This window comes from Battus philenor, unplaced genomic scaffold (genome assembly GCF_028537555.1).
Source record: "Battus philenor isolate CCGP_79_NKW_IND1 unplaced genomic scaffold, ilBatPhil1.0.hap1 SCAF_1, whole genome shotgun sequence".
Classification (NCBI taxonomy): domain Eukaryota; kingdom Metazoa; phylum Arthropoda; class Insecta; order Lepidoptera; family Papilionidae; genus Battus; species Battus philenor.
Window position 1 is genome coordinate 155879 of NW_027181661.1, and position 25875 is coordinate 181753.

General features: G+C 40.2%; 1 protein-coding gene across 1 annotated transcript; it reads right to left on the reverse strand.

Annotated features, from left to right (window-relative positions):
- Nucleotides 1-1934: 1934 nt before the first annotated feature.
- LOC137922698 (nephrin-like) lies at nt 1935-25632 on the reverse strand. Its single transcript, XM_068765768.1, has 14 exons — nt 25513-25632; nt 19719-19839; nt 18950-19103; nt 12669-12841; nt 12182-12295; nt 10637-10837; nt 9932-10086; nt 8833-8974; nt 7660-7811; nt 5747-5960; nt 5132-5347; nt 4001-4168; nt 2968-3059; nt 1935-2421 (listed from the first exon to the last, which is right to left on the reverse strand). The coding sequence occupies exons 1-14, from the start codon at nt 25630-25632 to the stop codon at nt 2344-2346; spliced, it is 2100 nt and encodes a 699-aa protein (XP_068621869.1). The 3' UTR covers nt 1935-2343.
- Between the last annotated feature and the right edge of the window lie 243 nt (nt 25633-25875).

Genomic DNA, 25875 nt, shown 5'->3' on the forward strand with positions numbered 1-25875 from the left:
CCGTGGCGATCTATGGGGGAGGCAGGTGCTTAACAGTGTCTGTCTATCGACTGAAAATTAAAGTAAGAAGACACGGTTTGTTTCTTCTACTACAGGGCTTCTTCAACTATGGGCCGCGTAGCAAAATTCTGACAAATATTTATAAATACCATTTTATAACATCACTAGATTTGGCGGAATATAGTAGACTTGCAGCGTCTAGAACTAATATAAACAAAATTTTATAATTTTTTGTGCAATTTTTGATTTTAGATTTTTGTATGTTTCGAAACGAATTCTAAAACTATATGTTTTCATATGTATATGTATATCGTTACCTAATAAAAAAAAACATCGAAAAATATTCATTTATTTTTCTTTTATATTTGTATGGGGTCGTCAAGAAACACGCAATCATAAATGGGGTCGTGAATGACAAAAGTTTAAGAAGCCCTGTTCTACTATAATAAATTAAATATAGCTAAATGTACGCCAGTTTAATCACAAACGTCTGAATTACACAGTTCGCAAATATGCGACAACATTGTCTTTCTTCCTCCCTAAAATAAAACAATCAGAGGCGACTGTAACAGAAGCCCCGTGTCCGGGTCCCGTAGCGTCCTCTATTGCAACGCGCGCGCCTCGTCATTCCGTCGCTGATGGTTTGCTGCTCGCAAGTAGATTCGGTATATCGTTCGGATTCGGTATATCGTTCGGATTCGGTTGTCACTTGTGTTGCAGCTTACTGTACTGTACCGTTCATCATATACTGACGTTGAAACATTTATTCCAAAGATCAAATAAACCACGTAAAGCGTTATCAATGATGAAATCATTTATTTTACTTAAATTAAACTACAATATATATAAAGCGTATATACATAGAACAATGTTTACTCATAGAAAAGGTAGTTTACTAGGAAATATATGAGGTGTATCAATTGTGCGGCGGATAAAATATTTAATAAATGTGAGGAGACGCGAGGCACGAGGCACCTGCGAGTGATGCGACGACAAGACTTGGCGAGCAGATCACCTGTCGTCCTTGCTTTCGATGGAAGCGACGACACTGAAAACCTGTAATGTGTACTAAACAAATGTTTTGTAGAGAACCTCAGGCAGTCGTATAATCCGGTTGCGCGCCGTCGACCGCTGGCAGCGCCGCGGCGCGGGGCTGCTGCTGCAGCGCCATGCCGGTGACGCCACGTGCTCCGTTATTTTGAACGCATAACACAGCATAACATTAATATGACCGCGAGGCTGCCGTTCAGCGAGTGACCACGCTTCCAGGAGAAAGGTTATCGTTTGTGCACTGCGGCGTTTTATATAATTAAACTAGATGGCGCTGCACCACTTCATGCAACAACGTTATATCGAGTATTAATTACTCGAATCGACTGTACGGTCTTGTGTTTGAAAATTAAATTATTGAAAATTTATAAACGATTTATGTAAGAAGCGAATAAGTTTTCTGATGCATGATTTGTGCAGCTTGCCGCCATTTTGTTTTGGCTGTGTTTATTAAAAGATTTTTTTTCTTCTGTAAAATGAGGTCTAAGGCCGTTTTTAACGTTTTTTATCAACTTTCGATCATTTGTAATAATGACATGTTTACCTCACGAGAAGAATGTCAGAAGAACCCAATTAGAAAGAGCCCAGGTTTTATTTGGGCTCCCCTATAACGCCAGCTCACATCTTACACGGGTAGCATGCACACCAAATGAGAGAGCGCACGACACTCGGGATCGTTTTCTTGTTCAAACTAGTGCTGGCCGAGAGCGGAGCGCCGTCCCGTACAAGTCTCAACATAATTTTGGTCGCACGACGTCCACCTGCTGACTTGGGCCACTCCACAGATTTTCAATATGACCGCTATCATACAAATACATACGCAAGTTAAAAATAACGAAGGTTGTCAGGAATTAAAATAAAAACGACTTTAATAATATGCTTTATATTGATACAACGGCTACATACATGCGTGTGTACTCCATTAATCTAAGTAACATAGTGTCGGCAACGATAGTGCGCGGCGTGCGACGCAGCCGGAGGCTAAGCCGCTTCGAACCGAATTAAGGCCATTCCTTACAACTCTAATTACATTAAACAATTACAAAATTACTCAGCTATTGGTCCGCGACAATTTTTGTTATCCTCGACGTCCTCCCTGCGAGCGGTTGACAAGTAAACATGTTAGGGGCGCGCGTCGCGGCTACGCCAGAGCTCTTATTAAATAAGACAATATACAAATGTTGGTTGGCGGCGCGCGACAAATTTCAAGGTGCCGCGCGAGTGAAGCCGCGTGCGGTGCGCGAGGTGCACTAGGGGCACGCAGCCGGTGCGGGCGCTGCGCGGGCTCCGCTCTTAGACGAAGTAGGCGCGGCGCACGGGCGGCTGGTCCACCAACACGCGGCACCCGCCCGCCGGCGACGGCGTGTACTGCTGCAAGTGCAAACACCGCTGTACGACCATCGCATCTTAACAACGCAACAAACGCAACGCCCCCGCTTACAACATAGACAATCACAATGCCAATGCACAAATTGACTCTCCTACTAATTGTTGTAATTCCCTCTTCGTTCTTCCGTTGCATTACCAGAGCATAAAGTGTATATTACAAAATTCCCTTAAAGCCCATATTTTCATTTAAAATTGCTTTAAGAACATTTAGTTATTTTATACTAAGTAAATAGGGACAGTTTTAATTATCCCAAAATCATAAGCATTTTTGAACCTTCGACCTTTTTTGGTTAGTCACCTGTCGTTCCTCTATTTAAACCGATTAGATGTTTAAACCTAAAATTTGTAGCGTGTCACAACAACCAGTGTACTCTGGGCGCGGTGCTGGTCTACGGCCGATGTCTTCTCAGAATTGTATCCTGACAGTGGTACAACTATTCAAAGCTCAAATATACAAAATCTAGTGCCTCGCGAATTGCTGTAGTAATACAACTAGGCATGTGGAGAGAGAACTAAGAGCGAGCTCACGTTGGGGCAGGAGGCGAGCTGGTTCACGGTGATGTTGGTGGTGGCCAGCGCACGCTCCTCGCGCTCGAAGTCGGGCTCGCGGTGGAACGCACCTGTCAACGTCACCAATATTTAATTTAAAACACCGACTGCAATATTATTTTTATATCGCATTCTATATAGGAGAATAATAGTTCCAGGTTGCCCTTCTGCAAACACAAGACGGTCAATTTCAATAGTCTGGTGGCTTTGGTCAACCTCGCAGGGAAGGCACCGGTGCCCCTCCGCACAATGCCTAAGCATCACACACGAGGACTCAGTCTCGGCGACCTCGGCGGGGACCATCCGCCGGCAGTGAGGTCCCGCCGCCGACCAAAGAACGGAGACGAGTCCCGTTTTCACACATCACACTTTCACAATATTTTCCACTTTGTATGTATCGCAGCGATCACTAGCAAATGTCAAGAGTATCAAAAGGATCCAATTTGAACAAAACTAGAAGCAAATGTACTCCCTGTAACGGTACCCGCTGTAGATTACATATACGCTTCTACGAGAGTTCCAAAGACATCCTCATTTGAACAGGGCCCACGACGAGGTCGGTCGGATTTGTTTCGCGATCACCTGCCCATTGTCCGGGCACCAGGTACAGGTACAAGGTGGTCAGTCTGCGGGCGCACAGTGACCTCGTGATACGTTGCAATGTTCTAAGCATTAATCACCATCGCCAGTGAAATGAAGGAAATCAGACGCAAACACTGTGAGGCAGCAAAACCGAGCAACTGCTACCGGCACTGTATTCAAAAGCACCACAAACGCACACGGCGCTGCATTCACTTTAACAAAACTATTTACTGTAAAGTAATATATATAATATAATTTTTCTTTTGATAAACCTTTGAAAATGATTCCCGATAACACATCGAAGCGTCGCCGGCTTAGAGTTAGCAAGTTACTCCACTACACTGGACCTTCCCAATCGAAGCAATTCCACCTGTTCAAATGTTAGACGCACCCACTTCCTTAAGACTGCATACAGGTCTAATAGACTCACCGTCCGAGCACGGCACCACGTCCGGACTGTCGTAGCCGTGGTGATCACTGGGTTTGGAGCAGCGCGTCCAGAACAATGCCGCCAACACAATCACCAAAACCAGCAGGAACCCGGAGGTCGCCTCCAGACCCTGGTGCAACATTGACTTCCCGACGTGTTCCTTGATCGCTGCAGACAGATATATCATTTTTATACATACTAAAACATGTTTGTGTTCAGGGTGATTGATTTATCATTGATTGTAGGTGTAAAATCTTTGAACAGGTGAATGACTATATCATTTGCTTGTTTCGGAAATTATAAATAACATAATAATAATACAATAATAAAAAGAATTTTCAATATTCAGATTAATACATGTTAAAATAAGCCATCGCTCTGTGGCTTTAAACAGAAAAAATAAACTTTTGTACCATGTTTCATATTCAGAGACAACTCTTCATACAGGGTGCTTTTCGCTGAAAAATGAACTATTCTCGTATATCCACACCCCTGAAGCTTTTACACGTGTAACCATTAGTAGAAATAATTTTTTTCTTTTTTAAAATTCGAAAATCGTCAATATAAATTTCAAAAATAGAACTCTGCCATTTTAAATACATTAACTCTGTCACGTTTACAAAAACGGCTGCGAGTTAGAAGTTCGTTTAATAAATACTGAGACAAGAATTTCTTATTTAAACTAAGAGAAGAAATCTAGGGTATTTTAATTATATTACTTTGTTTCTGGTCGCGCGGGCTATTGTGCTGCATTTGTTCTCGAAACCACACTAACAGCGGAGTGGCATGCTGGAAATAGTTTGCATGTATTCTAAATTTTTGTTCAGCAGAAAACTTTCAAGAGTCAATTCTCATATAAAATCTTTTCATTAATGGCCATTACACTGCTTATCATGAAAATTGACACCTCTATATACTTCTTTACGTGAGCGACGAGCCCGTATACCCTTATTGATGTCACGCGACACCAGATTGCGTTGCATCCCATGAACTACACTGCTCTGACCACAATACCAATAATGTTCAAGCAATAAATTCTTACAGGGGAGCCTTCTGGCGGGAGTATAGTTGAATCATAAAACTTTAATTTCGGCTTGCAATAGTTAACGGGTGCGCTTATGGTGGACTCACCGGAGACGTTGGAGGAGCCGATTGTCTGCAGGTGTATAGTCTTGGGCTGAGAGCGGCCGCGGCTGCTGCTCGAGTACAGGATGGCCGTGAGGTTTCCGTCGGGCACAGCATCGTGCAGCTGGAACACGCCGGCAACGCTGCTCAGATTGTGCAACAGCGCGCCCTCGCTGCTGAACAGCTCCAGGTGCACCACCTGCGGCCGCCCGCCGTCCCATCCTGAACAATTACATAAACATGAAATTATAGTAGTAATAATTCAGGCATTAGTAGATAGGGGCCAGTTTACCAACATTATAAAATGTGTCTCAACCACCAACTAATACATCTAAGATTTAATTTCCTGTACACCCAACCATAAGTATGTTGAACTCCTGCAGCCAGGTGGCACCAGCCATTCTCTGATTGAATATCTCCATCATAACTAGCAATAGGGGATGAGAGCAGTGTTTCCATCGTCGGGTCTCCTTCATCGCAAAAGCAATTGCATGCGGTGTGCTCTATAACCACTGAGCTGACCGGAGCCTGGCTCCACGTTGGAGAACAGACAACAGTACGGCATGCACTCACGAGGACAAGCGGGGACAGATGCTTGCTGCGGTAGAGTTAGTAGCTTACCTTTGAGGCACTCGATGCGCAGGGTACGAGGGTGGGGGCGCAGCATGCCGCAGTCTGGCGGGTAGGGAACGCCGCCCGGCGTCACCACGAACACACACGGCTTGTCTTGCTCCCCGAAGTCGTTGGAAGCTCGGCAGTACAGCATCCCAAAGTCCCCGCTCCTAGGCAACCACGTCAGCGTCGAGTAGTAGCGATGTTGATGCCCTGGGACTTTCTGTGGAGACGAATCAGAACACTCAAATAAATCTCTAGGATCTCTGTAACGTTGCATGTTGGCGTTCCGTATGTCTAAATTAATTTTAACTCAAAAAAATAAAAATGAGAGAAATGCCACATAATTTGCAATACAGAAAAAAATACTTGAACATTTGAAGGGGCACATCTCAAGTGGCGTGGGGTTGTGGAAGCGTACTATCGGCCCCTTGTTTTTATAACAGACACTCCGATGAACCTGCCTGCGCACCGGCGAGGTGACGTCTCACGACCCGACGCACTCTGTTCGAGTCGGTTACGTTCACCAGCTATGCGACGTCTCACGCGCCGGGGCCAATTCGAATTTACGTTATAAATTCTCGTCTCGCTTCTTCAACTTCATTCTCGGAGCATCTTCAATTCACGAAACATATTCACGCCGCAATCTTTATATCACCTCACAACCCAATGGGGTAAATATTGAACAAATATTATACAACATTAATATTAAGTAGCGTTTGCTGTAAGTTAGAGCTCAACATTTTGTTTGTGTTCATAGTTCCATTATTATGTATTCTTTATCATCTTTCCAATTTGTTTTTTTTTAACTCCTCTCTTTTCGTTTTATAATGCTTTGAATTTTGTTACTCCATTCTTACAGTAAACAATCACATATGCTTGCAGCTTCTTCCCATCCTTCATCGCAAGCCATCTCAGTGTATACTATCAACGGAACAAATTGCACATATATTTATATTATAACTGCGACATCTATTCACAGGTGCGAGTTTTATAATTAAAATGACCTTCGGTCATTGAGGTAGCATCTATTCGTACCTCGCACTGTCACGAACACTCCCTGTCTACTATCTGTGCGCCCTGCTCTGACCTGCTGCCGCTTGACCAGTCGTTCTGATTTCTGTTGTTGCTGATTTTGCTGTTTCTTTTTTACCTTATCACTCACAGCAGGAACTGGTACATGTTTACTATAAAACTGCTTCAGCTAATTATACATCGAGTTTACATGAGTGTCATGTTACAAATAGTCATGCTTTGATACACGGCTTACTAAGGAATACACAACATTTTTTTATTAATTTCATAGTAATTTAAATTTCTTAATTATAACATAACAGTGCCTCCACATACATAAGCCAGCCTTGGGTTTTAACCCTTAAAGGAAACCTGGCAAGCAAATTTAGCACCGCAGTATACTGACAGAAATAAAACATATTGATCAGTCAAGGAAGCAGGTGAAGCCCAAGACAGATCGACAAAAACATGTGTAACTTGGAGATAATTAAACCTTTGACAAACCGAAGCTTGGCAAATGTTATTTACAGCATAGGAAAAAGAAGTGCCTGCATTCCTAATGCTCGGGAGTTTTAAATGAAAATTTCAACTTACTTTTATACCCAAATTTGATGAAGTGAAAGTCAATTCCTAAAAAGACCACAACAAACTCAGTTACATTTTATGTTATGTTTTAAATGAAACTCTGTGTCAACCTAAGCAGCAGTCAAGCCTTGTTTTGAGTTATTCTGTTTTTAAAAACAAGGTTCTACTAGAGAGAAAGTTGGCTCAATGGAAATATGAAAAATAAATATCATATCATGTTAAACAATTAAATATTAGTTACATGATTGACTCTAATCCTACAAAGCTTATTCTTCAAGGAGTTCACTCAAAACTTTAAAAAACATATCATTTAATTTCATTACCTTAACACTGGTGTACAGAGATCTGGAATCAGCAAAGGTCCAGCTGAACTGCAAGGGTTCTGGTGAAGCTTCAACAACGCAGGTCAAAGTTTCTGCTTCCCGCTGGATAGCGCCAACCTTCTCGTCCCGAGATGACAAACAAAGTGGTCGGTCTGCATACAGGAAACAAAATATTCCATCAAGTCAATAAATACTTCAAATACAGTACCAGATAAACTTTCTTCAAAGTCATTAGTATGTAGTGAATCAAAACTGAAAGGATTTGTAGGAGTCACAATATATGGTGATGGTAATTATTCACAGTGACAACTAATGTGAGTACAGTATTTTATATGTAAACAGATTTTTGTTTATCATATTCCAAAAAATCATTATGTACTGCTGGTTTTTTTATGACGATTTTTTTCAAATCGGAGCAAGTTTTAAGCCAAAATAGTTTAGGTACAAGTTAAAAAAGTCTGTTGCAATGGCGCTTAATGAAATACATCATATAAAAAGGATATCAGTTGAAAGGGGAATATGTATTGTACTGGAGCTTAAATCTGGTGAAGAAAAAGAGATGTCCACTGCACCCAAATTTCTACTATGGTTGATGGTTGAGGTTGATAAAATCTCGGCCAAAAGCATTGCATTACTATATTACATAACCCCACAATAAGTGGTTGCAGTTAAAATCACCCAAATTAAAAAAAGATCATCGCATTGATTGAGTCTGAAAAAGAGGAGAGTGGTATCTGGGAATAGGTAGCTGAGGATCCAACTAAAGTAGCTGTATCAATGTAACCAGTGACATTTTTTTACGATGAAGGATGCAACTGTTACATTGGATCAGATGGTACTTATTAAACTATTTCCAAGTGATCAGGTTGATAAGTATACCTTGAAGTAAACTTTAATATGGAGAGACCATGACGAATAACTCAATTCTCTCCAAAAGTAGTACACAACTATGAGTTGTACAGAAATTTTAAGTTAGATTTTTGTTAGGAAATAATAGTAAATATAAAGAAATATTAGTTTTTAAAACAGTGAAATAATTAATTTTCGTCATCAATTTCTCTCGTGCATGTATGTGTGAACTTGAATAAACCCTAGATAACAGACACACTTGATATCTCTCTGGTTATTGATGATCACAATTGAAAAATACCCAAAAGAAGGAAATTGACTTACATCCAACATTCAAGGTGACCCTGTCTTCAAACACAGAGGGCAGGTGGGAGTTGTGCGCTCGGCACACAAGGTCATGTGCATTGTCCCGCAGTGATGGTACCAGTGTCAGTGAAGACACCGTGTAGTTGCCATCGTGCAGCTCCTGAATGAACAATATCATAAGCTCTCGATTATTGTCAACCATCCATTTTTTAAACATTTGAAATTTTACAGTACAGTCTTCTCACTTTTAAGCAGTCACTTTTGTAAACCCAGCTCTAAAGTCTGTACTTACAGTGTAGAATGTTTTTATAGGTGAACAATTATCTTCTCTTTTAACCAAACATCGCGTTGTCACATTCGCCGACTGCTGCCAAGGATGTCACACAAACTTACTGCTAATCATTACACATAACGCTCAAAGTCTGCCGAGTGTAATGGGTAAAAAAATGTGTATACATATCTACAAACAAGTTCAAACGTATCTGTAGTTCAACGTCCCTTTTTAATTTTAAACGTATTTGCATTCGCTTGAACCACATTTGACATTTTCACATTTCGTTTGACAGACGTCAGTGCTTTTGTCAAAAAAGTCAATATCGGCTAGAAATTCTTTCTTACGAATATTTCTAAACAGTATGTCAAATTATTACACTTTCAATTTTCTTAAATTGTTTTAAAATTGATATTATGTAATGGACCTTTTATCCTTGCATTTTTGAATGTTTTGTACTTAGTAAACTCCTAATAAACAAAATAATATTCATGTACCACGTTAATCTTATTTATTTGTTAGATTAATATTCATTTGATTTGTATTTTATAAAATTATATTTCAGAATAAACAAGCTAACTGAAGAATTATATCAATACGTTTATTATTAATTATAGGAATTACATTTGTATGTTGATTTATTATATATTTTTTGTAATAACTTCGAGGTATTTTATCTTAAAATCCCTATTGAAGTCCAATTGTACAGAATGACATTATTTTCTTAATGAAAAGTCTTAATAATGATATTCTTTTGTATTTATTCCAATCGATTAATTGGTATTTGTGACCCACTCCGTAACTTATTACATTAAACTGAAGCAATGTGCGTGTGTGTGGTGGCACCTTGTGGACGGTCGACCGGAGAAGATTGTTGCCCAAGTGCCAGGTGATGGCGGGCGGCGGCACGCAGCCCACGACTACGCAGTCCACCACGCGCGGCTGCCCCGCCTCGAAGTCGTAGTTGTTGTTCAGCCGAATTTCCACCGATAGGGGCGGCACTGAGCACAAACAAAACGCATAATTTAACGTCCGTGTTCTTTCCAGAGTAGCTTCTTTGATCAAAACCATGTTACTTCTTTGTTAAATAATTTAAGTTTACTCGTTGTTTTAAAATTTTATTTCGTAAAGTGTCGAAAAGAACTACTTCACAGTCCATTCGCTTTAAGACTCATGTAGGTTATTTTTTGTGAAACTTTCATTTGTGAACATCGGAAAGATTTTCTAAAGTCGTGTATTTGTTTCGTGGTTCATCATTTATGGGGATATACCATAATCGCCAGGCATGGCACGCTTGGCGGCGTTAAGGTGCGTAAGGAACGCTGCTGAGGGCGAGGTAAGCCAACGACTAAATTGACCGATGACGCAGTTGAGAGCGCGTGCACGTTGCACCGCTCGTCGCGGCGATCTTTGAGGGCGGCCGTTTATTGGCTCGTATGACGATGATGATGAAAACTTGTTTAACTCTATGTGTGCATCGATTGCAGCTGCTGCGCGGTTGGCAGCTGATGGTGTATGGTGTATGCTGGTTGGTTTTGCAGTTGCACTCACGGTACATCTTGACGACGAGGCTGGCCGCGAGCGGCTCGGTCACGTCCGCGTTCTGCGCGAGGCACTCGTAGTGCGCGTCGAGGTCGCTGCGCGTGGCGTTGCGCAGGAGCACCTCGGCGCGCAGCAGGCCCGGGCGAGCGCTGTGCGCGCGCTCGAGCACCACTCCGTTGCGCCGCCAGTACACCAGCGTTTCCGGTTGTTCTTCACCAACACAAACACCCATTGGTTGTTCATTCAAAGTCACATTCAGAATATCTTTATACGAGCAGCAATAGATTTTAACATTATAAAAAGGTAGTTAGGTCCACTTCGAAATGAATTCGTTAGCAATCAAATTGCCCCTCTGTGGGTCGTGGGCCCCACGTTGAGAAACACAGGTGTAGACAGGCCGTCAGTAAGCTACAGCCAGCTCGGAAGACTGATCTACTGAGCTAAAAACAACAACAGCAGCTCTTTTTAAATAAAATGTTTAATGTTGATGTATTCATTATAACATCAACCATTTGAATAAGTACAACAAATCAAGTACAACACATTTCTATCAACTGAAAACTCTTGAATAGTATAATAAGATTTATTAATAAATATATATTACAGTTCAGTTATTATTTAAAACTTAGAAAAGTAAGGTTATCTTGTGAAAAATTATTATAAATGCGTACACTGAAACCCATGAAAGATTTGTTAACTTTTTAAGACGAATATTATGTGTCAACATTTTTTATGTTTTAAATTTAAGCATCTAAATTATGTTATGAAAAATGTTTTAAGAAACAATTGTCAGTTTACTAATTTCTGTTTTACCTCTGAAACAACAATGAGATAATCGACTTGTAATGCGGACTAAATGAAAACCCGGGTGATTTACGTAACTTTGGTCACCGATGCACTTCGCCTGCGGACAGTAGATGCGTCAATTTCATCGCCCACTTTATTTTTAATTTAAATTGTACATTCGTAAATAGCTATTAACAAATGGTCGCGAAATAAAAAGACCAAATAAAATATATGCTAAAAAATTGACGAGTAAATGGCTTGTTCTTTCATAACCAAAATTGTTGCAAGTCCTTCTGTACCCATACCGTAGAGTATAACTTAGGTGGAACCAGACTGCTTCATATAACATGGCTTCCTAAGGCCACCCACAATGTTTCGATTGTTCATATTTAGGTAATATAAGATGTTTTACTGACAGGACTTTTACAGCTTCGTCGAACTTTAAACTATGATGATATCGAATTTGGTTTCTGATTAGACGTGACCCACTCTTAGCAGAAGTATACAATATACAATGACCCCAGTGCTTGGATGTATATAGCACTTTTGCTACGGAAACAGTACCACCTCTTGTTTATGCGCGCGACGGGAGGGGGTGGAGTACATGTCACTTGGCTCCTTACTTCGTCATCGAAGCTCCCAGAGGTAATGCTCATGCCCTTTATTTTCTTCTGCTTCCCACCTCGCAGCCTTATGGCACGGTACAGAGGTTTCCGTGGGACTACGGTTTAAGCTAAGTAAGATTTAAAGTTAAAATAAGTTTGTTACCGTCATCGACTTCGCAGACGAGCGAGAGGTTCGAGCCCAGGCTGAGCGGCGCCACGTGCCCCTGCTCGAGCAGCTCGCCGGCGTCGCTGTATATTTTGGGTGTTCCTGGAGAATCTGTAAATTACCTCAAAGTTAATTTCAAACCCAGACGAGGACAAGGAAAATAACAAAGTTGAGCGCATTCGTTTTATAATTCAGAGGTCACACTTTCTTTCTCATAGACCACTCACACACACAATTTGACTGGGCCCGGTAACTTGACGATCAAATTAAATCTTTCTTGATCTGAGGAAGGTGCCACAACTAACTCACAAGAGTTCCTATACCGTGTTCACTTTAAAAATTGTTCTAAACATAGTAGTTACAAGAAGCCACTTCGAAGTTGTGTGATTATTCAAAATTCTATACACTGCCCAAGTTTTCATTTACAAGTTTTAATATATATAGTATATATGTTACAAAGTGCACTATATAAATAGGTACGTACCGACTAGCCTCACATTGATGACGTAGTCCTGCGAAGGCGACTCCTGGTAGTGGACGCGGCATCTGTAAATGCCGCCGTCGCGGTCGGACACGCGCTTCAGCAACAGGGAGGTGTCGTCGTGACAGGAGTCGGAGTCGCACGAGGTGCCGTACGTGCGGTCGTGGTTCACTGACCTGCAAGGAGACAAGCTAGAGCCGCGCCTTGCCACGATAGGAACGTTGTCACTGTACTTGTCGTCATGTGTATAACATAATGCTTGTCGAGTTTCTCATCGAACAGCCATTAAAAGCAGTGACTTACCAATTGAATTTGTTTTGTGAAATTATTTAATATCCAAAATATTTTCTCGTCTGATAGCCTTCAGTGATTTTCGATGAAAGTCTAGCAGGAATGTGTTACCCGTGACTCTTGGCACAGGAAGCTCGTATTCGCTTAAAGAACTGAGCGCACGACGGGGCGCTTGGAGAGGGAAGCATCAACGCGCTCGAATCGGAAGCGAGGCGACCCGCAGACCGATGAGAGTGGCCGAGTGGCCGAGTGGCAGGTGCAGTCGAGCGGGTTGGCAAGTTTTAGTGGCACCACCACACCGTCCGCTGGCGCCTCAAGGCTCCGGAGTAGGGACACGACGCCGGACATGATGATGATGCAGATATTCAGCGCACATCATTTTGAATGCATGAACTTCTCATATACATATTTAATGATAATATTTTCCGCCTTGGATGATCAAGTGGCGAATGCCGAAAGAGCCTAATTTTATAGAAATTTTACTTAAACTGAGCTCCGCCGTGAACAACAGCACGCGCAATATTACAATTATTCAATTGTGAACACTTTCACAAATATTACTAACCCTGGCATTATTAGTCAGGATGATTACGAACTTTTTAAATTTATCACAGCACTTATATCACGGAGTATATAAGTGACTCCTGTAGACACGGGGAAGGTTTTCCTAAACGGGTAATATAATTATTTCAGCCAGAGGACGCTCTGTCCCGGATGCAGGCGTCTGCTATAAACTTCCAATAGGACTGGTTAGATGCCTGCATCCAGAAATGTTGATACTTTCTTCACTAAACTTTTTCGCTCAAAAGTTTTAAGTCGTCACGTTATTTGCAAGATGTAACTTAAACGACGCAAAGTAATATTAAGTGAATAACCGTTGCATCCTCGCGCCGGTGAGTATCTGCAGCATTGGTCGAGTTGGCGGCGAGCCATGTAAAGTGTCATGTGTAGCATCAGTAGACCACTGTAACCGAGATCACCTTTGACGTCGGTGCGCGCTGGTGCCGCACGCTGGTGCCGCGCGCTGGTGTCGCGCGCTGGTGTCGCGCGCTGGTGCCGCGCGTGCACGTGCAACACTACGTCCCAGCAATAGCATCTGACTTCCTTTCGCCTCATTCAAGTGCCGATATCGATGTACAGTTACGAAATTGTAACAGTTAATGCGAGATCATTACACATCACATATATTTTTGACCGACGTTGGAAGCGACCCCACAACACACCCCGCTCAGTTTGTTCTAGGCTGTGCTCAGTTCAAGGAACTCCGGTAGACGAATGTAATCTATAGCCGATACCCTTACACGGGATCACAATTTGATTCTAATTTTTTTTTCGTGCTGGACCTTTCTGGCATTGCTCCTGACATCCACCGGTGATGACCATGAATTATTCAAAGTGCACAAAAAACAATTCAAGTTTTTTCGAATAAAATTCTTGAGTTGTGCTTGTTTTAAAGTGTCGAGCTGCGTGCAGCGCAGGCGACAGGTTCGATCGCTAGCTCAAGTGTCACTTATTATATCCTATGTCAAATAACCCTGAATAACATTTTTAATCTCATACTTTAAAAATGCCTTTGTTTATAGTACCAATTACAAATCGACTCTAGTCGATTTACGTACATTCAAAAAGCAAATTTAATTTACTACTGTTATGTACGTAAGTAATTGTTTACTTTCCACAATATCTTTGGAAACTTAAAGACCAGAAATTTAGAAGGAATATTCCCTTTACTGAGTAGAATGCTCATAAGAAATGATTTTACGGAAGTCCACCCATAAGGGCGTTTCATTCATAAAATGAGGTTTTAGAATTATGACTCTTTTACTGTTAAAAAATTAGCTGTAATGGATTTTATGAAATAACACTGGCAAAGGTAGTGCTGGCTCCACGACGGAGGCGGGGAGCCAGCTGGTAAAATATAAGAAATTAAAAAGTATGTTGTAAAATTTGCATAAATTGGTTAACTTTTATTTATTATGTCATAAAATAAATGTACATGTCTGTATATGTATGTTTTATTTTTATTAATTAATAAATAATAAAGTTATTACATATTATGTGAACCACCATGGGTTTTAACACTTGTAATAAAAACAAATACAGTGAAAAACATGAGCCAAATAATCACCTGTCTCATGATTACTATCAATCACGAAAGTTGTAAGTGGATCAATGTGTACGATTTTCTACCAAACTATCAAACGGCGCGGTTTTGTCTTTGTCTCTTAGTAGAATCAGGAAATTTATTCTCTGCCAAAATGCATATTACTCTATTTCAGAATACGTCCTGAATCAAAGTGTTTAAAAATTAATTGTTCAAACCATTTTTTTTTTGTTAAAACGTTCATCAAAATAAATTTTACAAACCACATTGAGTTTGTTGTTTGTTGTTCTTAACAGGCGGCGCGTTTTTAACTAACATTTTAAGCTGACGATCGCAGAGGACTGTGACGGTCTAATGTAATGAAGCAGCTCTGACTCTGTCGCGCGACCTCATGTGTGTGCTGCGCAGCGCGCGCGGCCGAAACTCAACACTCGAGTTGTTTTCGCAAAACGACACCGCTCTTCCTTTTGTTGCGACGACGACAATCCTCATACGTTCCGCATTAGCGTCGCTCGCGAAATTTGAACACCCTCACAAGATAACAACAAAATGTGAACTCCGCGATTTTCTTTAGCTGAACCGCACCCCCCCCCCCTCTCCTCTTCTGCCTCATATATTTATTCTTGACGGGCGCTCACCGCCACGTAAGTTATTGTTGAAGTTAAGCATAGAAGTGAAGACACTTTGCCTCAAACTTTTTACAATTTGATGGTTCTTGAAATATTTTAGGCTACTATACTATAGGCGCTAGTATTGAGGAGGTCAAAAAGTTATTAAGTTCCTGAAGCTGATGCTCGTGTACTCCGGGGTTAAGTGACCATCCATTTATTCTACATTTGGTATATTTACAACTTTCAATTATTAAACTCACTCTTAATGCCAGGAAGTGGGATAAACTTTAATTTTTTTTCTTTGAGCATAAAGTAGTAAAAACCCCCTGTGTAATTTTTACGTCATGTAGGATGTCTTATTAGTGTGCAATATAATATTAAAAATGGCTTTATGTGATCAAAACCTAAAACTCGGACGTGTTTGTTGTGGACTTATTACGTTAGAACCTTACGAGAGCTACTAGCTTTGTTATTTGAAGGACGTTCATTGAAGTTGTTGTATTCTGTGAATTCGTCTCGGAAACCTAATTTGGAACAAAATCTTAACACATTTGAAATTTCTATCCTTCTCTGCTTGTAAACAATGAGAATGAGTGAATGTTTCAAAGTGCAATAAATTATAACATCGGCACTGCTCGCGGACGTCGGAGGAGCGCGTCGTGAGCGACCAAGCTCATGGTTGAATCAGACAACAGCGCATTGGTGTGTTGCGGATGCGTATTATCCATGAGAAGCGGCCTATCTCCCAACGCGACAAAACCAGAGACCTAACCAATTAGTCTTTCCGGCTTTTACCACATCGCCGAGATAATGGCTTTTATAGTTCATAGAAAGATCTGGAATACTACGGCAACCCGTGTCGCGTGCGCCGGTCACCGCCGGGAAAATCATTTCAAAGAGGCGTGCCCGCCCGCCCAACCGCCCGGCCGGCGACGCCTTCAAGTTTCCGCTGAATGCTTGAACAGGTATGATACCAAACACGTCTTCGTTAAATAAATAATTTCAAGTTAATTACTTTGAACGTTCAAGTGGCTTCAGTAATTGTACGTCCCACTATGGCATTAGGAGAATCCTTGGACTCGATTTAATATTGAAAATATAAATAACTTTACAAAACAACGCGTTTTTAACATAAATTAATTACAATTGATGTTCTTCCTGAAAAGTATTTTAAGCTTATGTCCGGTTGCCTGTGCGTTGGTTCACAACATGCACTCACGCAGTCTGTCCATAAACACAGTTGTAATTGAAAATAAATCAAAATATTAGTTTCGAATCTAAAATCTATCATTTTTATATAATTGTTCCTTGTGTTCTTATTTTGGCGCCAAGACATGCTAAAATATTTTTTACATTAAATTACGAGACGTAGTAATAGCATCAGATACGGTTCAATTGTTGCGCGCCGGGCTGTTGACATGTGAAATGAAGCCTCCTCTGTTTGTGGCAGAAAAAGATCTGGCCGCGCAGTGTGCGTGCGGACAAGGCGACCAAAGCAGCAAGGGAAAGAATTCGAATCCTGTCACAAAAGCCAAAGATATTATCTCGGGAGATGAAGATAGCACCTAGAACCATGTCGCATATTTCAAAACACAGCCCAGGGCTCCCTGCCTGTAAGACACGCACCAGTAATTACTTAACTGGTGAATTTAAATAAAATAGGGTGGTAAAATCAACACCAACAACTCAAGGGGTACGCAAAGGGAGGTCACAAAAGTGTTGTTTAGGATTTAGAAAAATTTTACAATCTTTTTACAAGCAAGCTCTTTATGCTGAAGCTCAAAAGAAGCTTCCAAATTAGTGAAGAAAACACAACGCGAGCATTGTTCCACTTCAATGATGGTTTGGTAGTTTGGTGTGGTTTTAGCTATGAAGGAGCGACTGAGCCAAATGTTTGTGAGTAAGGTATCAAAACATCGGCACAATTGTGCTAAGATACCAATGCAGTGAAGCCTCTTAATATACCACGTTCAATAACCCAGGATGGTCCTTTTAGCGAGACGGCGCCGGACGGCATGTACGACGACGGTAGAAACGAACATCCCGTGCTCTGTCAGTGCTGAAGACTGGCCGTCATCTAGTCCCTCTCTTAATCTATTGGGTGATGATTTGTGACCAGGTGGGGGAGTAGGGCTCGCTCAAAGCGCCGCCATGAGTCCCCAAAACAATCCGCACGATTGTCAGTCAACACCTCGCCCGCAGACCGGCCCCAACGTCTAATGGACCGCATTGCAGCCGACGCGGACCGCTTACAATCAGCTTTAAATTTTTAATGTTTTTATATTACAATACATTAATATAACTAAGACACTGTAATAGTCGTAAATATTCGTACAATAAAAAATGTTGCTTTTCTTTGTAATATTATAAACATCATTTTGTTTGTTTTATTATTATATAAAAATGTCACTTGTTCAAGGATTTCGGTAGGAGTCACTATTTTTTATTTTTACGTTTCTTAAAAAATGAGTGGATGTATGCGAGGGCATTCCGGATCTGACCGATCGGGCGATGGTGACTGACGACTGGAACTATTCGCGATCGGTTGTTGCTCTTAGATTGTCGGCAAAATTTCTAAAGATAAGATAACTAATGCTTCAGAAAACTTTAATGTTAGGAGAAGAACATGGTTAAGCACTATGCACTAGTCCTATGATTATCTATACGTTAATTCATTTCTTTTCCTTTCTCTGGTTCTGTATTCTTTCTGCGGCATTACGATCCAAGTAAGTTTCAGTTCAGTTTATATTTTATTTATTAATGTGTTAAATTTATAAAATATCGTAATATGTATTATACCTTATTATAATTATAAATGCAATATACATATGTAATTATATTTCTGTATGTATAATATATTTAATTATGCTTATGTTTTGTACACTTTAACTTCCCATTACTTATACTTCTACTGTTTCCATACTATGGTTGTCTGTAAGAGATTGCCTCGTGTGATAAGACTGCTCATTGTACTTTTTTGTTTATTACTATGAAACTATTTATATATTTTCTAGCGTGTACAATAAAGAATATTAAATAAAATAAAAGAAGTGGCGAAAGTATTTTGTTCGCAGTGTTTAGATTCCCGTCGCATCTCTGTCAACAGGTAGCCGAGTCAAAATATCTACTCGATGCACAGGTGTACTTGGACTTCGTTCGATCAAAAAGTCTATAGTCAGTAACGAACTGAGACGAAGCTTTCAAGGCGACTCGTGAACTTAATTATAAACTAGGCGACACAAAAAATGCAGAAGTCGGGGACAGGGGAAGTGTCTCACCTGTTCTCCGTGTCCTCGTTCGGAAACCGATATAGGAACTCCTGGTCATTCTTCAACCAGAGTACGTAGGAGTCCGGTCCGTCGAGGAACACCTTCCCTTGACCGCAGGGCAGCCGGGCATCGCGGCCGCGGACCGCCCGCAGCACCACGATTTCTAATAATAAACATAATACTTTTTGTTACACACATTTAGATGTGAAAAAGGTGAAATTAAAAATGTGTCTATAGATTGCGTATTATATTTTAAATGGAAAATACATCAGCAACACATCTGCATCCTTATCTCACACACGCAAGTAGCGGCGGCCCAGCGTCTGCTGCCGACCGACCACAGCACAGCACACGCGCGCTGACCCTGTCCGTACTCCGCACGTATGTAACAATTGAATCATGCACTTACCCGACGTACTCATTCCGAAGCACGCGGCTTGCAGTGACGTCAAACAAAAAACGAGATACACGCAGAGTCCCATAGTAGCGGCTGAAAGAAGTTAACAATGTTAATGTAAGCTGCAATTAAAAACAGAGAGTGTTGAACTGATTGACGGCATCATAACAAACACAAATAAACAGAAGTATGAGTCACGCAAACAATTTAATAGAGTCCTCAAAGGACAGCCGTATCTGCCCGGCCGTCCAGTTTAGAAAGAGCCTCCATCCGCTAAGTTCTAATCGAGCTGGCGGAGCGCCGGCGCGTCCCCGCGGATCAACTTAGGCCGGCGATGGAGAAGTGCATTTGTACACGCGACCTCCCTTATTCGGGGCTGACTCATGCTTCGCTCAGCTCCGGCACACGCGCCTACGTAACGCACTGAAGCTTGTAACGCCTGCAGGACGCTCGTCCGGGGACTACTGGTAAGCGCCTCCAGCGCCGTCGCGTGCCAGGACGACTACCGACTACCATCTCAGATTAAATAAAAAGCTCTTAAGAATGTCCGACTGCACGAAGCAGTGTTTGGTCCCGTCACCTTAAGGTGATGTCAGATCTTGTCATATCAATATCATCAGCTTCGATGCGGATGAAGAAACGCCGTATGCATGCGTGGAACTGCGTTTTATTTGTCAAACTGTTTTTATAGTGTTATAGAAAAATAAAAACATTAGCTACCAAAACATTGCAAACTAACGTATATGAAAAACATTTTTTCACTTTTTGTATCAAAAGTATTTATATGTAAAAAATAATTTTAAATAATTTGCTTAATATAAACAATCGCATGGCAGCGATGAGGTTACTGAAGTAACAGGGACAAAACAAAACTGTTAAATGATTGTACAGGGTCTGTGTGCCGGCTACCCCTGGGTTCCGTCGGTATCAGTCCGCCGTCAGCCACCCTATTCTAGCCGCGAAATGGACTGTCCGCAGTGTCGCGCTAAACTTGTCTGAAACTAATTCACTTCTTGGCTAATACAGTACCCGAGGATCATTCTTCAACGCAATAGGTTCGAGTTTCAAAAAGCACGTTTTGAAGTTTTCTGTATATTTTCAAAATTCCCAAAATTCGTCTAAAAAGTTTGCTCATTTGAAACAAACTCGATCTCTCAATTTTATTAAAAATGGAAAATATTTAAAACCGTGCAAAAATATGTGACAATTTTAAAATCATAGACAAAAAAATGATTATAACAATAAAACATATTAAAATATATAAATAATAAAATCCACGGATGTCGCTCAGCTGTTAAAGTGCATATTCATTATTAATCTTTAAGGTCATACTATCTATAATAATATCGCAAAAATTTTATTTATTTTTAATTTGAAATGAAATAGATTTAAGCAGGCAACTTACCGTTAATATTTTCTAAGATGATAACTATTTATTGAAATTAATAAATCGTAAAATTTTCCAGGCGCGTGCGCCTCCAACGAAAACTTTATTTGAAATAAACTTTTTGCCTCTGCTATTTTAATGCCAGGTAACGAAGGGCTTTCGTACAATCGGCTCCGCATTGTGGAGTCGGATTCTTTATTTATTATTATTTCTGTATTTAGCTAATATAACATCAATGAAACTTTTATGCCATTTTTTTATATAATCCTCTTTTAGTAGGCAAACTATTTTTAAAGTTGATATTAGAGCAGACTGTTCTACTATGGTAATTTAAACTAAGAGATCAATTTATTCTTTTTATTTTTTTTTAATTCACTTAACGTAGCATTTAAAAATTATTTAGTCTCATAATGTATTTAAAACAAAATTAAATTTAAATTTTATTTCCAATAAAAATAATCAATTGAAATATATTACTATTGCGATAAAAAAGAATAAGTTATTTGTAAAAGTTTGGGCATAACGAAGTATATCTTTTCCATATTATAATAACCATCAGCAAACATAAAATAGGTTTCATTCCATACTATCCCAAGCGACGCACAAGCCCGGGGCTAGCTCAGATTAATTCATAATAAAATGCCCCATTGCACGTCGCGCTTGTGTCATTTAATAGTTTGAAAGTATTAAATAGTAGGCTCTAATTTCAAAAGCACAAACTGTTACTTAGAACGTTTAGGTTTGGGTTCAGCTGCGACATCATATACCACTCTAAGCTGGTCCGCAGCCTACAACTGACCCTGTGAGAGAGTAGGTCAGCTAACACTGGACATCTAACGCGGGGGTGTTTTCTAGTTCCCCTAGGGCGGCGTATCGTTAGTTCATTAAAACCCTTTTCATTAAACGTGGGTTCGTGCAATTTTTGTGTTCTGAAGATTGCCGCGCAGTCTCGTGATTAGACTTTATTATTTGCATGGGAGCGAGCGACATATGTATGTCATGTTGAGTCAGCCTGTAAGTCGGCAGCCGCAGGGAGCCGCAGCTTTTTTCCACCACGATCGGTGTTCCCCTACAGGAACAGAGCCTTTAGGGCTCAGCTACAGCAACTCCAGGTGGTCAACGACCAATCGACGCGGTCTAAGACCATTGCAACAACGCATACCCTGGGTCAGTCACACAGTTTGATTTAAGAAAGAAATTTTATTTACAGAATCACAGGTCAGAGGTTGCTTAGCTTAAAACCTCTTTTATTCTCTTGGGCTCGCGGGGGAGTATCAGCTCGGGCCGCTATATACTAACATTTCTTGTATCTCTCTTATAAATCTTTTTTTATAGGTCGCAGAGCCCATATCGTATATACTCCAGTTTACCCCGGAAAGTTTCTAGTCCTTATATGTTAATCCCGTTTGCTCTGTTAAGTTCAGTAGTAAGTCTTGCTAGAGTAATTACAATTTACTGAATTACCTGAAGAATTTTTCGCAATTTTCCGTTGAGACATCCGACGTAGGTTTATTGTTATATATGTTTCTCTTAACTGCGTTAGCCCGGACTGCGCGGAGTATACAAGCGACTAAGACTAAGGGAGTCCTGTTCATGCAGTGTCCTCGACAACTTTATCCATAAGAATGGTACATCCGTTTATGTGTTAACATACAGAGGATACTAAATTTTGTTTTTGATGTATGAATATGCTATTTTAATAATAAAGCTTAACGGTCACGGCTTCAAAAGTCCACAAACCCTATAGCGCCGGGGTTCTTCCATTAGTATCACCCAATTGTGACAGAATCCGCTTTATAATAAAATTACGATAGACGGCACCGCGTTACTCCTGGTCTTTTGTGATAGAAATTACTGTTATCTGGTAAACAAACGAACATGAATACCACAAACCTAAGTTAAAAAAGTATAACTAGACACATAACTATGAATATATTTATTTTATATTCGACAGAAGTAGGCGGGAGAGGTATAACGGTTCAATCTCTTTATAGTCTGCTAAATGATTTAAGGTTCAGGAATCATGAAGGAAAAGAAAGAGCAGACATGATCTCATTTCTGGAGCTATAGTCCTCAAGTCTGCCACGCGATTCGTCAGACAAAAGCACCCGCACTCTGTGCTACTTCTATGTTATTGCGAGGAGTAAAGGGCGCCTCTCCAACCATCAGTTACATCGAGATCCTGCTCTCATAGAGTCAGTATGGCTGTGTCATAATATGTATATTGTTTATTTGGTTGTATTATGTGTATTTTGTTTATGAGCTATTAAATCAACTAGGATGCTATGTAATGCGAGAGCTTCTCTTCCGAATGTCAAACCGACAACAGCCATCGTAATTCTTATTAATTTCTTAAATAAGTAATTTTAATGTAATAAAATATAATCGAATAAATCAGTTGACTTCCGCCGCATACGTGAAAAATTGTGAAAACGAAGCCTTATCCGATGTTGGTCAATCAATAGGCGTCACGGACGATGTCTCCGCAGAGCTTGCCTGTCGCTGATGTATTATTCAGCAGCGTGTCGCTACGTGTTTGTTGCGGGCGCACAAACCCTATAGTTTCGCCACCTACTCGGACAAAAGTCAAGCTGCTTGTTAATAAGTTTCAGTCGGAACAGTCGACTTTAAAACAGATGTTTCAAAATTGACTTATTTTAAAAACTTAAATGGCTTCACTGTTAGACTACTTTGTAGAACATATTTATATTTTGTAATTGTTGACGACAACCGTGGGACTCTCGCCTCATGGCAAATAATTCGTACTCTACCAACTGTACCTACCGCTACGAGCTATTTATTATTTTTATTTCTTTACAGACACTAACACAAATAAATTAGTCTTATCGTCGCATCACCTATTGTCTCTTGTTTATCTATTATAGGCGAAGCATTTGATCTCTGCCTCGCCTGATCGTAGGCGAGGTCTACGATGCTACACGCTTGCCTATAACAAACCTATTCACTCTCTTTTAAAACTTCTAAGTTATAATTGTCTAGAAACAATGACGCCAGTGAGTTGTTCCACTCCTTGGCTGTTAACTATAAAAGTATTAGCAAAACGCTTAGTGTGGCTGAAAATAACTTCAACCTTTTACTGATGTCGAGAGTCCGTACGTCTTGTTCTCCGATGAAAGAAAGAAGGCGGCGCAGATTAAATTATTAAATGTTGAAAGTGTAATCTTAACTTGGCTTACAATAAGTCTGATTATGCTTGAGTAATAATTTGGAGTATGTATATTGTGATTACTATTTCTTTCCTTGCAACTTGATATTTCCTCAACAACGTTCTTTCTCTACATTGATGTGGGCTTGTCAATAAAATTGGAGGTGCATATTGGGAATTTCAATCTGAGCAAATCCGACATATCTCGTCGTTAGTGGCAAGAGCACCCGCTCTTGCCACTAACGACGAGATATGTCGGATATATCCAATGTTATTACTTTCTTAACGACGAGATATATCCAATGTTATTACTTCCACGTAAAAAAAATGAAGGCTTGCTCCCCGACACGATCGAGAAAACCGTCGCGGCCAGACAGTGCTACGTGACTTGCTACCTAGCTGTAAGCCAGTGTAAGCTGCAGCCCCGAGAGCCTCGGCTACGTTTGTGATTGTTCAAAAGGGTGAGCGCTCCCGGCTCGCTCGATTACCCTCTTTACACTTTGAGGTTCTCGTTTGCTTACTTTAATCCTCATAAAAAGTCTCTCTTATGACATGATTTAATTTAAAAGGTAAAAAAAAATTTAAAACGCTTTTTCGATATGCACGGATTCGAGGGATGCTTGAATTTATGTTAACAACATTACTACTAAATTATTGCAGAGCGCCGCGGGGTTGAGTACAAACTGGGAGGAGCAGTCAGCTACCAGTCATTCGACGATCGACAAATATTTGAATAATTTTTCAAAACTTTTGTTTTATGTCATTCAATACAATATATATCATCAAAACAACATAAAAACTCACTTATTCTCTTTCTTTAATTTTACTCTAACAAAACATTTTAAATAAAAATATAACTGTAAAAACTAAACTCTTAGCTGTTATGGTACAATTTAATTTTTTCACACGCCTTCTTACCGCTTCCGTTAAGTGGCAGACTTTTAAATATAGGGTTAATAATGTTTCGGTTTGATTTTTGTTTACATTATTACTTATTCTATTTATTTATTTTTAATCTGTCCGGTCCTTGGCTCTAGTCTAATCTGGTCTACTCTTATTTCTTATCATTAATTATTTATGTCACCGTATCTTTATTTTTATATCTTCCTTCTCTTTGCCTGCTTTCCACATTATTGTGGAAAGCCTTACGCCTTCTATATCTACTTTATCTTTTACCAATTAATCTACCTTTATACAATACTATTAATACATTTTATTTATTATCTCATTTCTATTATTAATAATACAATTAGATTGAAAAACATTACACTAGTTTACTTTCATTTCAATTAAAACTTATAAACACAATTTATTTCGAGAAATACATAGGTTGCAGACATAGACACTTTATTCTAATTTATTTATAAAAATAGATAAAAACGCAAACCTAACATATAATTTTGTTCACTATTCTTATAGTAGATAATAAGATTTTCAATGGTCTGTCAACCACTCAAAACTTTGCAAGCTTCGGCAACGTCGCGCCGCTTATATGTCCCTGTCAGATATTAGTTTCTCATTAAACATGCATACACTTAACAACTTTTGATTATTATTCTTTTTAGATTTGTATAACTACATATTGCGTCGTATTTATTGTAAAGTTTTCGTGTTCAGCTCACAAGTGCCGATGCGATGCAGAGCGCTCCTGTGAAGCTTCGCACGAACAATACCGAGTTTTTGATTTTCGCGCGCGCTGCGAGGATGTCCGCCCCCTTCTGTCCGTTCAGACGCAGCGACATGCCCCCTGAGGCGAGGGGGTGAGCTTTTAGCTGCTAAAGGTGTTCCAGCTGGTCGGAAGGGCGCTCACTAATTCAATTATTGGATTCGAACGAGCCACACGTTGCCAGTATGCGCGCAAGCTCCAGCGCTGCAAACTCCGCGCTGACATCATTCCTGTGGGAGGTTAAATTCGTATCAACACTGCGGTACGACACTGCGCACAGTCAGCAGTTACTTTGTCTCGTGTCGCATCGTGTTCCTAG

Bases quoted from the DNA above. Each gene is read 5' to 3' on its own strand.
- LOC137922698 (XM_068765768.1), bottom strand. From the start codon at position 25,632: ATGTCGCTGCGTCTGAACGGACAGAAGGGGGCGGACATCCTCGCAGCG. The intron at 10,087-10,636 runs GTGAGTGCAACT...GTTTGTGCTCAG, and splicing joins CCTCGTCGTCAAGATGTACC to TGCCGCCCCTATCGGTGGAA. The intron at 8,975-9,931 runs GTGCCACCACAC...TTGTTCATTCAG, and splicing joins TCCGGTCGACCGTCCACAAG to GAGCTGCACGATGGCAACTA.